Source organism: Urocampus carinirostris, chromosome 13 (genome assembly GCF_059441175.1).
Source record: "Urocampus carinirostris isolate Australia breed hairy pipefish chromosome 13, RoL_Ucar_1.0, whole genome shotgun sequence".
In the NCBI taxonomy this organism is placed as follows: Eukaryota; Metazoa; Chordata; class Actinopteri; order Syngnathiformes; family Syngnathidae; genus Urocampus; species Urocampus carinirostris.
The window spans coordinates 12758637-12772802 of record NC_142361.1 but is presented as its reverse complement, the minus strand read 5'-3'; the positions used below and the strand labels follow the sequence as shown (position 1 = coordinate 12772802).

Here is a 14166-nt window from a genome sequence, read left to right as displayed (position 1 = left end):
GTAGATCCACTATGAATAGTAACTTATGTAAATGTGCATGCACCGTGCTGGCTTTTGTGCAAAGCAGAGGTCAAGAACCCTTTTGACTCAAAGACCCATGAAAGTGAAATTAAATTTCGTTTTTTTTAATTTTGAGAGCCACATCATATATTTTTTGAAAAACTTCAACATAAACTGCCGAACCCGCTCTCCAGACAAAACCCCATTTTGTTCTTTGGCACATTGAACCCCACTGCGTAATGTTTGATGATTTGATTAGATCTATTAAATAATAATAATGCCAGAGCCTTTTCCCTGTTATACACGAGTATACCACTTAAATGTGTCAATTTCCCACAGTTATTTACATTTATTGAGGCTCATTATTGTCCTAAATATTAATTGCAAAACAAGGTGCGAGCAAAGTTTTTTGTGGAAATGTCTCAAATACTGAAAACTTGAAGGATATGGATGCTTTTAGGAAAGTGTGCAGAGGTTTGTCCAACTATACCGCTTACCCAAGCAAATTGCACTGGGTGCTTGGCTGACGTCTTCGTGTGTTCAGTTTGTTCCGAAGGTTTTAATTATGAAGTGTCTCAACACTGAATATGGATTTTTTTTTTTTAATGAACTTCCTTATGAAGGATTCCTAAGAGACATACAGCCAAAACAAGGTCTGTTGGTGTAATGCCATGAGTGTAAACTAGTTGAACTTAGCCCTGTATTCTCCACCGAACACAATTTAAATTGTGTCGCTTTAGGCTTTGCTTACACTAATATTGGAAAGTCACGAGAAAAATTTGCGTGACCCCTATTTTTTTCTCTTAGACAAATGTACTCATGAAAAGAGCAATATCTGGCTTGGGAGCGATATGTTCCTGACCCTTTGTCTAAAGCAGTGTTCTCGTTTACCCGCGTCCCCACGTCCTAGAAGCATAATTTTTGCTGGGGACGCATAGTGCCGAATCAACGTACGTCCCTGGGACGCAACTTTTTTGACACAAAATTAACATTATTACCCGATTACTTTTTTTTTTTCAACAAAGATTTATCGCACTCCAAACTTTTCGTCAGGCAGATCCGCCATTGTTGTTTTGGTCTCGCGGTTCGAGATTTCGTCTGCACGCCGAACTCTGCAAACGAAATTTCGTTGCTTCGAGATTACGTCATTGTTGTGGTTTTTGTTGTCGAGTGAAGGTTAAGTATGCCTCCAAAAAATCAGTATTAGCTAAAAATCAACACAAAATTGGTCATTTATCAGTGTCAGTAATAAGTCGAAACATAATGCAGAAAGTGATAACAACGGCAATAATTCCGGCAAGGAAAGCACGTGTGTTGAAGCGAACGATTCGACGAAAGAACATAAACTTAAGAATACTCCTAGCAAAAAAAAGGACTTTTCTGCCAAAATTGACTCAATTATATTCCTGGTTACGCTATGAGGAGGATGATAATGGAGGCTACATGTTCTGTGATGCGAGTACCCAGTGTGACAAAAAAAAAAACTGGATTGCATAAATCATTTCGCAATACGAACTTTCAGAAGAGCACATTCGATCGGCACCACTACAATGAATACCACAAATTAGCTATGGAAATTCCGTTGCTGCAATTGGACTTTGAAAAGGCATTACAACTGTGGTGGGACAGCAAACCACGAAGAATATATGAACTGAAAACCTGAAGTGATAACTGATTTGTATTACAAATTAACTGTGATGATTAGAACTGCATGAATATATAGACTAATATTTCAGCAATATTATATTGTATAATGTACAATATTTTTGTGAACTGAAAACTCTTGAAGTGATAACTGATTTGTATTACAAATTAACTGTGATGATTAAAACTGAATGAAAATATAGATTAATATTTCAGCAAGATTATTTTGTATAATGTACAATATTGTGAACTGAAAAATCTGAAGTGATAACTGCTTTGTATGACCAATTACCGTGATGATTAAAAATGAATGAAAATATAGATTAATATAATTATTTCAGCAATATTATTTTGTATAATGTACAATATTGTTGTGAACTGAAAACTCTTGAAGTGATAACTGATTTGTATTATCAATAAACGGTTATGATTAAAACTGAATGAATATATAGATTTATATTATATATTTGTCACCGATTTACAATTTCAATATAACACTAAATTTTGGGGACCCATAGATATCTGTTGCGGACCCATAGATTTTTGAACATGTGAGTCCCCGGGACCCATCACTTTTCAGAGGTAAAATGAACACTGCTAAGGGATCGTTTCTTGGACAGCTTTGATGGACAGTTTTGTAGTCCTGTGCCTTTGTGTTAAAAGGTCTCGTTTAATGAGTGAAACTCATAAAGGTGCCAAATGATTGTTCGTTTTAAAATATTTTATAAGATAATCCTCAATGTTATCATTTTATTTTTGTATTTATGTATGCATTTATGTATTTATTTATGTATGGATTCTCAACATAGTTACATTTGAATGAAAGTAAGTTTACCAGTTTTGTGTCTGTTTTTAAATTCAATTTCATTACGATACGGAGGTTTTTTACTTCTTCTTAGGCATTAAACCAGTTCAAGTTTTGCACTTCATACATACAATAAAGAGCTTTTTAGCACTAGATGGCATCATTGACCTTAGTTGAAAAGGAGTACAATTGTAGAAGTGTGGGTTTGCTCTGCATAGCCTCAATTTACACACACACACCGTGTCAAGGGAGATGACAGGAGACGCACGTGCATGCCCAAACACACGCATTCGTCTGCACTGCCATTTGTTGGCTTTTTATCAGCTGCAAGCAGGAGCGTGTGACCGACCATGCTAGCACCCTAAGGTCACACAGCTCGTATGAAACACTTAGGACTACTTGTATTAGAACTATTTATATATTTTTATTTAAAAAATGCTGAAAGATGAAAGAAAAAAATACCACACATTTTTTTCTTTGAAGACGTCTATCACATGCTGGCTGGCACATGTTAGAAAATAAGTAATGAAAATTGGAATTCCCATTATGGTGACATTCATGCCGCATGCTAGACTGTTCCTCTTTCTGTTTTGTAACCAGTGACGTGTGGTGAGTTTCACGTCTGGTCAGGCATAAAGTTACAAATAAATTAACCTACAAGATGTTTTATTGTCTTACATTAATTTATAAATCAAGTCAAGCTGCTGCTCTTTTTCAATAAAAGCTCTATAGATGGGTATTTCTCCATTCTGAAAAAAGGTCCTTGCAACGAGAAAAAAATACTGGATGGCTTTACTTCCTGTAAGTTTTCTAATATCACTAATTCTATTGTTTGAAGCTGAGGAGTGCACCAAATACGAATCCTTCGTCTTTCACCCTCAGCCATGGTCAAAGAGGATTGCTTGCTCATTCTGCATCTACAGACGCTCTGCGACTAACTGTATTCTAATACTAAATACATTTAAAATCTGTGAAAACTAAGCACTTTTGAAAAAGACAATCCAAATATTGTTAAGTCAAATGTGAACTCTAAATACATATAACAATTTTATATATTTTTAATTCCATACTTCCATAATAACAGGAGACACATCTGCCTCCCCGACTGCATGTTACTGTACATAATCCAAATGACTGGAAACGGGACAGTTGAATCTATTGTATGGATGTTCCATAAAATGTCTATGTAATTATACTTTGAATACATCCTTATTTTTCCCTATTAATTGAAATGCCTATAATACTGTATTCCCAAGCCCAAATGAATTAGGATGTCTGATTCCTCAACCACTAGGGTTTGGGTTGGCGTTTGGACCGTACTAGTAACAGGCCTTATCTTACTTTCACCATTTTCATGATACACCAACAAGGGGAAAAACGTGGGGATGGGTATGAAGACACACATTCCTCTTACCTAATGTGTTCCACCTCAAACAGCTTTTGTAAAAGTAAGATGAAAGCTGATAGGCGTGGTGTAAAAAAATGAGGGCTCTTTGAATTCAGTTGGGCGTTGTCACCCATGATCAATTGAGAACATGTTCTACTTTCAACCTTTTAAGGTCACCTTTAAAGGTGCTGTACAGAATTTGGGACTTTTCCACTCTAGTCATCTTCTGGCTTGTCATCATTGGAGCCTACATCAAGCTCCTTATGTTGCATGTGCAAGTACGTGCATATCTTGAATAAACTATTTTTCATCTTTTGGGGGTTAGGGTTCGGTCTGTACCAGTAACAGACCTTTTCTTATTCTGCACGAACAAAAAAACTGTCACCCGCCAACCACCCCACCTTCTCACTAAGCAGATGAGCGTCGTGGGAAAAAAGTATAAGGGCTCTTTGAACTCAGTTGAGCATTGCTAACAATAGAGAAAATAGGATACTTCCAACTTTTTAGAACCACTCTATACGACATAGTCTGCTTGATCTGGCCCACGGGCTTTAAGTTTGAAATGCCATCAAATTGGGTCAAAATGGTCAGTTTTATCAGGACATTTTTCCACTGCCTAGCGGTACCAAAAGGTGTCAGCCTTCAACTTTGGGCCCCAGCGGTACCGCTAATCAGCATGTAGGAATGAGAAACATCCGCCGCAGCAAAGCAGGAGGAGGAGGAGAGGAAGTCAGGGGGCGGGAGGGGAAGTTACGACCTAGCAGTACTGTCTGTCTTGCAAAAAAAGAAAAAAAAACGAGAGGAAAGAAATGAAAGTTTCCCTTTCAGCCTGATGATGAGCTCTCACGGTGCCCCTGCGCGGGACCTAAGCGGGGGTAGGAAGCGGTGATTGGGGTTGGCTATTGAGGAGGGCGCCCTCCTCCTCCGCCGGTGAAGCCGAACATGGGCCAGACCGCTGTGTCTGCCGTATCTCACACAGCGAGCGGTGAGTATTTCCTTATTGAAACCACTATTTTTTTCCGAGTTACTGAAAATTAGTTTCCCCCCTCGTCGTCGTTTTCGGAGCTTCGCGGTGGTCGTAGTTTCCGATCAGAAGCAACTTTCAAGCTAGCTTCGACGCTGCTTTTAAATACTTCAAAACATATGTTAATCAAAACTTTGAGTGTTCAGATTTGACGCTTCAATTGCTATGGGATTGTTTACAAAATGTTTCATTCGTCGCTTTTGCCCAGTAAAGCGTGGCTTGACTCGACTTTTCAGTGTGACACCGCACCTTATTGTTGGCTGCTTATCAAAGAGCAGAGCGACAGATCCTCACTCTGTGGAAGCTGATTCAGTACACTAACATCTTGACGGAAGAACCTGTTGGACTTGACAGACTCTTTTCAAAGCAAACATTCAGTCTTTCATAATAGGGTCCGTGGCCAAGCTGCAGCTGTTTCTGCTCAAGCCCCTGTTCACAATATTGACTGCTGTGAAGCACTCAACTGACAGCTGTTGACGGCAAGTGAACAAATTGAGTTTGCATTTAGACAATAAATCACACATCTTCCTTTTGGTCAATGATCCGAAACATCCACTGGACCTAGTTTGCCTTGATTTTGAGTAGGTGATTTGAGGTGTCAAGTCATGTTTATTTGTATAGCCCTTAATCACAAAGAGTCTCAAAAGGCTGCACAGACCACAGATTATTGCAAACCACATACTATTATTACACCATCCCGTGATCTAAAACTTACATGAGGTTATGGAAAAACTCCAAAACCTCAACATGAGGAAAATGGAGAACACTTGAGAAGGGACCACATATGAAGTAATCCCTCTTCCAGGATGACCAGGGTGCAATGGATGTTGCAATTAATACACAGATAGTGTCAACATAAAACATAGGGTATTATTATGCTATAGAATAGAAGTGTGTTTTAAGCCTGGATTTAAACAGTTCCACTGAGGTTGCAGATCAAATCTCAGGGGTAAGAGCATTCCACAGCACCGGGGCCCGAATGGCGAACGCTCTCTAACCTGCGGATCTCTTCTTAGCTCTTGGGATCACTAGTAGAGTAGCATTTTCAGAGCGAAGGCTCCGGACCTAGTGTCTTAAAATAAGTAGAAAATAAAACATTTTCTGTGTGATAACAATGCCCAACTGAGTTCAAAGAGCCTTTGTGCTTTATTTTTACCTGCACCTATCTGCTTTTATCTCACGTTTGACAAAGCTGTTCGGGGTGAAACACATTAGGTAGGAGGAATGGGGGTGCGGGCAGTGGCGTAATGCTCGTCCCCGCAGAGGTTTTTTGTTTCTATTTGTTAGTGTATCATGAAAATGGTGAAAGTAAAAAAAGGCCTGCTTCAAGTAGTCAAAATACCAAAAACACTTCAAGAAAGATGAAAAAATAAGCCTTTGTTTGAGCGGGTCTAAGAAAGGCACATGCTTGCTTGCGCATAAACTAAGGCCAGCCAGGGGATGGCCGCAGCGAGTAAAAAAAAACGTACAAATTTCCTATAGCTGTCAAAAGCATACCCAATCACATTTTCTTCCCACTAAAACAGTCATCCCTAACTTTGGTGGGGCAATCCACGAAGAATAACATTTTTGAATATTGTTTACTGCTATTGTTGGGTATTGATCCAACCCAAGTAAAAACAGGGTTGTATTGATTGATACAGATCTGATACCTTTTGCTTGTACAGTAAATGTTATTAAAATACAATTCTGTGCAGAGAAGCGGCGCTTTTTGGAAAATAGATTACGAACCAAGTCCCAATCTTAGAACAACATAATCGAACCGATCAAAGTACTTGCCTCGTATCAAAAAATCAATATTTGGATCGATCCACCCACCCCTGCGATTGTAATGCAGGCTGAAAAAAGATATAGTGGTCAAATATATTTCAAATTAGCAGGTTTTGAAATATTTTGTGAATTTTTATTTGATTTTGAGGCAATGAGCAACTTCAAAAGTTCTGATGCCTATTATAAATATTAACAAAGTGAATTAATGCTATGGGTATGCATTCCCATATGTATAGAACAGCCGTATTGCTTGTCTGACTCGCACATATATTGAATTCGGTATCATGTTCTAGCACTAAGCTAGGTTGTAGTAGATTACAACACACACATTGTAATTTGTCTTCATTTTTTTATTTAGTTTGACCATAAACCTGGGTTCCCGCTGATCCTTGAAAAATTTTAAAAGGCATTAAATTCATTTTTTTTTTAAATGATAAGGCTTTAATTGGCATTACAATGTCATAACTCCAAGTTTTGAAAATCTAAAAAATGTGAACATATTAATAAGTAACATAACTATATATTTTTAAAATTAAAAGATGTAGTAGCATTTATCAATTGTCTGTTTCAATAATTTGCTGATTTACTTTTGTAGCAACATCGTGTCACCACGAAAACTATTATAATGGTGATGTGGTTTCAGTCGGGCCTTTCAAAGCAGACGCATGTCTTTGGTCAACTCAAAATACACATAGAAACTTCGGACAGAGACGTTTACTTTGGACCTTTGGGAAATGTCAATTTAATGAGAAGTGGCTGTCCAACGGACTGTTTTCGCCATGGGTAAAAACCGAGGCACATTCTATTGTGTGCAAGAAATATTTGTTTTTTTGTCTTTTTAGTTTCAATTGTGTTTTTGTGTCAACTTGGTCTTATATTTTATTTCAAAAATCATCAAAGTCTTGAATTCAACTTGCCTTAAGCTGTAGGAACCCTGATCAAACTAAACCGAGGAATCATCTTGAATGGTTTTTAATGACTTTTTTGTTAGCTGATCAAAACTTTACCTTTTAAAACAAGGACAAACTCCCAAATTTGTATCCTTCCATCTTTTGTTCCTTATACAGGTGTTGACATATTTTTCTGCCCGTTAAGTCCATTCATAACTTCTCTTAAAAGCATTAACAAACTTGCAACGAGACTATATAAGCTATAGTTTCAGTGTACAGATGCTGCCCTACTTATGAACGGAGATATGTTCCGGACAATCGTTCGTAAGTTGCTTCAGTGGTATATTTTGTATGTTTAAGGTTTATATAAGTATGTTTAAGGCTTGTATAAGTAACTTGTATTGTTTTGTACTAAAAAATAAACATGTCATAGAATAATATGCCCTATAAAGATGAATAATGTTGAGTTTAACTTACTTTTAGGAGATGCACTTCAAGAGGTACTTCAACGTGGTAAAAAGTGGTCAAAAAAAAGCGTTCCGACCATTTTCCCAACCGCATCAAGCTTTCTTATTCCACTTTCATTTAAAAAGAAACGGCTCGTCACTACTTTACACCAACCATATTGAATGAATGCATGAGATATCAAACAATTGAAACATGTCTTAGATAGTTCATCTCGCACAGTATAGGAGTAGAATGTGAGGTGCGCATGAATGATGTAAGTAGGGCGACACATGTCGCGAGAGTTGGTGCGAGAGTGTGGGGAGTGCGAGAGTTTAGTATTGGAGAGAGCTCGGTGTGTTTACAATGAACGGGTGCCGACAATCTCTCCAAAGTGACCGTAAGTGTTTGAGTATTTTTTCATGAACGAGGAGTAATCCATTACCCCGCGACCCTACTGAGGATAAGCGGTACGGCTAATTAGATGAGATGAGATGAGTAATCCATTACCCACACAAAACAACATGCTACATTGGTGGCAGCGGTGGGATTACGAGCAGGTGAAGGAGAGATGATTACACACAAACTAGGAAGAGGAAGCGGATTTTTTTTTGCTTCCGACTGGATGCTGGGTGACCTCTCACAGCGCCACATGCCGGTAGCGGCGAAAAGAAGCACTACAGCAGTGGTCGGGAACCTTTTTGACTCAAAGAGCCATAAAAGCAAAAAATATTAATTTTATTTTGGGAAAGAGCCACACCATAAATTATGAGACAAATTTACTAAATTGCTAAACCGGCGCCCCAGACAAAAGCTTAGTCTTCAGCACATTTATTTTTGATGATTTGATAAAAATTATGAAAAGAGAATAATGCCAGAGCCCCTGTCCCAAATTCAACAAACAGACCACTTTAAACTTGTCTCTTTCTTGCAATTACTCAAGATCGGTTAAACTCCTTTTGACCTTTTTTTCCATACATATTGGTTTCAAAACCAGATGCAAGCATTTATTTTGTAAAAACGTCACAACATTCTGAGAATAGGGAGCCTTATGTGCTTACCTTTGGCGAGAGATGGGATGGAATGCTTGTACTTTTTGCATAGCTCCACCCATCCCTCCCACTCACCCAATCAAATGACTAAGTTCTCTTCCGGTGTTTTGGCGTATTTACAGTTCTGTGGATTCATCATAAAGTATCTGAACACTGAACACAGATTATATAGTGAACTTTTAAATAAAGGATTATTTAGCGTTGTACAGCCAAAACGAGTTTTTTTCCCCCTTTTTTTTGTGTGACACCTTGACTGTAAACTGTAGTGAAAAACGTGCCCTATATATACTGCGAAGTGTTACCTTCGAATTCAGCTTTGGTTTGGCTATACGTGTACCTGAATAGGATAGACAACTCCGGTTTTGAACAAGATGGAGAAATTTTGCATGCAATCAAATTGGTCTCTGAGCCACAGATACTCATAGAAAGAGCCATATATGGCTCGCGAGCCATAGGTTCCCGACCCCTGCACTACAGTAATGTCCTCTACTCGGAAAAAGGTGCTAACAATACAAAATCTAACTTACAACAATAGACGTATCTACCGTTTTACGTAAATCGAGGAGCGTCTGTACAGTAGACAAGCTTGAGGTTTGTCTCATATCTCCCCATTGACAATTCCATCGGTGATTAATTTACTTTGAACCTGTCTCTAATTAACACTTCCAAATAAAAATAAAGACAGAGTTCCGAAGTGTTTGCTTAAGCTCCATTAAAACACACTTCCTTATCAAAAGCATAAGCATCATTTTTATGTGAGTATGTATTATTCAGGAATAGCCTTAACAGAACAATGTACTATTTATTTTTGCTTGGTACTGCATCAAATGTTGCGTAATAGTGTTGTGACATTCTTAAAAATGCTTAATCTATGCAACTGTGAGGAATGGGAAGTGATTCTGTCTCATTCAGTTAGGGTTTTGCACCGCAACATTTTGGCACACACTCATGTGGACCGAATCCACATCTCATCATGTTTAAGACTCCTTTACTTTCTGAGGAAGGATTGAAAGCATTCATGTCCCTAATTTGTTGCTCTTTTTCTTTTCGTGATTGCATTTTCCCACTATCCCGGCTTGTGTGCTTCTTCCTGTGTGTAATGCCTTGTCCTGCAAGCTCCCACCAATGTCAGCCCGTAGAGGAAGGAAGCCTCACCCTTTCCTCTCCTTATACTTTTCTTCCTCATCAGCATACAGTAGGTTGACGGTTATGAGGCATTTTTGAGTTTCAAAGCTTCTCATTTTATTTGCCAAGTGTCTGTAATTATAGTACGGTTTAAGTTTTTGGAAACTTCATCCCTTAAAGCTAGTTTCACACAGCAACATGAAAACATGTTAGACAGAGATACAAAAGAGACCTATACCCATGTTTGCAGTGTCCTTTTAAAGTGTGGGTGTGGCAGTGGTGTCCCCCCTTAAAGCATAAGTAACTGGGGAATGGGGGCTGTTGTATAAAACGTCAATGGTTAAAAACTTTTTTTTTTTTTGCTGTAATATGGCAGAAAACTACATTTTTGGTATGCAATGTGATTAATCTGAACCGTGATATTGTCAAAGTTTTGATCCCAGTTAACTCGTCAGATTCTAACAGCAAATGCCTAATTCTGACATTACATATTCGGCATTAATTCTCACGTGGCATCAAAAATATGCATTAAAATTTATAATATATATATATATATATATATATATATATATATAAATTATATTACATTACATTTTCTGAACTGCTTATCTTCAGTAGGGTTTCGGGGATGTTGGAGCCCATCCCAGCTATCTTCGGGCAGTGGGCAGGAGACACCCTGAACTGGTTGCCAGCCAGTCGCAGGGCACACAGAGACGGACAACTCACTCGCTTATTCACACCTGGGGACAATTTGGACCGGCCAATTAACCTGACATGCATGTTTTGGGAATGTGGGAGTAAAACATGGAGGCTGGTTGCTGGATTTGAACCCAGGACCTCGGAACGGTGCCACGCACTCGCAAATTACTGCACTGCTGTTCCGCCCATATATACTCTGCATCGGGATTAGGCTTCAACAAATCTTGACTTTTCTGGTCATAGTACTCAGCCCAATGAATTATGCACTTTAAATCAGTTTTCCTTTATTTGAGTCTCGCGTCCATATATTAGGGTTGAAAACAACTACTTAAATTGTTTAGTTCATGTTATGAGGCTATATTGTTGCCACCCATGGTTTTTCATTTTGTTGGTTCTATCAATTTGAAGAAGCCATTCTTGCAGAATTGTGGCCAGCCACATTGGCGTCAGAGGAGGCCACAGCAGCGTGCCCCTTGAAGATAATTATCTGTGTTTTTTTTTCCACAAAAGACTGTTTTTAACCGTCCGTCAACATTTTTGTGTGAAAACCTTGAGGTCCAATGGCTGCATAATCTGCCGTGCAATAACTTACAAGTTTTTGTTATGCTTGGTGTTGCAAATATTAACCTTTACCTTTTATGCACACACACACATCCTTGTAAAATGTAAAGACATAATGCTTTTTCTAGCCCCTTAACCTGATCATCACAACTAATGATTTAACCAAAATTGGATTTATACCTAAACTCTGAATCCAAATGTTGACTCACAGTATGTTGTCGGTTGGTCCTTACAATTTCATACAAGAACACACAGATACACACACTTCCTGACTCACTCTGCTGGCATCACGAAGAGAGTCATGTGCCTTAAAGTGAAACGCCTTCATTGTAAAATTCACTGTAATCGAGCTGTCGAGTCAGCAGTTGTGAGGAACCCTTGAACTGAGAGTAAACGAGCCTAATCAAACATACATTTAGTTAATACATGGTGGATTTTAGAGCGGCCTAAAGACGCTTTGTTTGAACTTACTATATGAATAAGACTAATAATTTAGAAAATCATTTTAGTTACTCATTTAAACTTGACAAATTAATGAAAAAGCAGGTTGATCTGTGATTTTGTGAACTAAACGTGTCGGGGGGGGGTTGTCTTTGCTGGGTAGTAGCTCAACCTCTCTGATGCGCTTTTCATGTCTTCAATAATTGCCCTTTAATTGCCAGGTTGTACGCGTATTTGCGCATACTGTACTTCTGTCATTTTCTTCTTGTGTCCTCAAACAGTTGGGCACATGAATCACTTTAGGGCAGTGGTGTCAAACATACATACAACTTGCGGGCTGGATCAAGGGACCCGTGAGACAAAGCTTAGAGCAGCTCTAGGTAAAAAGGAGACCCATAGCCTCAAACAATGACCTGCAGTTTTAAATATGTCTGTCCACTGGATATTGGCAGAGCCAGGCGCCACTACCAAAGCAAATCACCCAGTGTAGCCGTGTTTGCACACTACCATTTATCAACCGCAGAACATTCGAGGAAACAGCCATCCCAATGTTATTCTACTTAAAATAGAAGTCCCGAACACGCTGTTAAAGGCAATATGCTTGTACTTGTGTGGTTTGTGGATGTTTCCCTTAACTGCAACATTTGCTACTACATTGTTTTTTTATCCCCAGTGATTAGAAATGATTTGTTAGCACCTGGATTAGAAAATACATCATTAAAAAATTCCCCCTGGCTATGTCTGAACATTTTTAAAGAGGTATTGGCTCCTTTCTTTAATAAGTTCACAAAGAAGTTCCCAAATTCTATTTTTTTTTTAAAACCGAAAAGGACTTTCAAATCATCTAATCATTGATTTAAATTCTTTTTATCTAGATTAGCGTTTGTGTGTTAATTTTCTCTCATTCCAGTTTGCCTGCGTTTCCCTGGGTTAAATTGACTTGTGAAAATGAATTAAATAGTTGTTTTGCTTTTTTTCCCCGAATACACATCTGACAACTCTTAGAGATTTAATCTTGGTGGAGGGAAAAATGAGAAAAAAAAACCCACCTCTATAATTTAAATGTGAGTCTCGGAAAAATCCCCAGCCCTACAGCTAAGGCAAGCTTATTATGCCATTAATCTACTAGTCAGGCCCCCTGTGCTTGCTCTATCATGTGGCCCCTGAGTAAAAATGAGTGACACTTCTGTTCTAAGAGATGTGAGCATTGTGTGTTTTCTCTCTGTATTAGGATACACTTCTGTTCTTGCTAGTGGAAGTAAAATTAATTTGCCCTTTTTATTTTATATTGTGTTCGAACGGGGAATAAACAGTTTTCTTCTATACCAAGCATCCCTTTTACAGAGCCAATGGTAAATTGGTACCTCCCACATATTCCATAAAGATGAATCTTTACAATTACACAAAAGTCTTACAATTGTTTGTATTTAAGTGAATTAACACCACCTGGAAAATTTATTTGTCGAGTAAATTTGTTTTTGATCTTGTACTTAGAAATGTCTTAATTGCACTGTTTAAAAAAATCACTTGTTTTTGTTTTACTGGTTAATTGGGTTTTAACAGTTTATGTTTCAAAATAACTTATTGTAATCTCTATTGTCCCTCCAGTTGATGGTTTAGAGAAATCATCACTGGCCAACTGCGACGTAGTGGTGGACAGCGGTTCTGATGCTCACAATGTGCCTGGGTCCCGGCAGCAGCGAGGCAAGCTTTCCAGTCTAGGGCGACTCTTCAAACCATGGAAGTGGAGGAAGAAGAAGAGCAGCGACAGATTCCAGGATCTCTCCAAAGGTGTGTTTTTTTTTTTTTTTAATTCGTATTTTTCAATTTGAATGATTACCTTTGACTAATGGTGTCAATTTGTGCAGTTTTGGAAAGAAAAATTTCAACAAGGCAAACAAGAGAGGAGCTGATAAAAAAAGGAGTGCTCGTCCCAGAACAAGGTATGTGTCCTACTGCCACCTTCAGGGCTCGAGCATGTTAGAAGTTATTTTCTTATGTAAACTGGCTTTCAAAATAAATTGGGGATGATTGTATGATATACCTTTTAGGAGACGAGAATGTCAACAAGGAAATCCAGAATGGTCACGCCACATCCGGGATGTCCCAAGAGCATGTGAAAGTTGAGATTGAAACCAAATTGACCCAAGCTCTGGACCCAACTCCCGTCCCAATGATCACAAAGGACAAAACAGGTGACTTACACAACAAATTTGGGATTTTGTTTGTGCGTCAGCTTTGAAACTGCCAAAAAGAGTTCTGACACTCAAAATTCAAAGCAAAAACTGAGCGAATTCTGCCCCTGTCCCACTTTTATTCGTCCT

At 38.4% G+C, this 14166-nt stretch overlaps 1 protein-coding gene across 4 annotated transcripts in view; it reads left to right on the top strand.

Annotated features, from left to right (window-relative positions):
- The window catches only part of phactr2 (phosphatase and actin regulator 2), a 38120-nt gene that overhangs the window by 12013 nt on the left and 11941 nt on the right, over positions 1-14166 (top strand). For 3 of the 4 annotated variants that reach the window (XM_088352111.1, XM_088352112.1, XM_088352114.1), the window contains 3 exons: positions 13451-13633; positions 13711-13785; positions 13894-14037. In XM_088352111.1, the coding sequence (XP_088208237.1) occupies positions 13451-13633; positions 13711-13785; positions 13894-14037 (402 nt within the window). Of the gene's footprint in view, positions 1-4585; positions 4822-13450; positions 13634-13710; positions 13786-13893; positions 14038-14166 lie in introns of those variants that run through there. The other variant, XM_088352113.1, reaches the window with a different exon arrangement.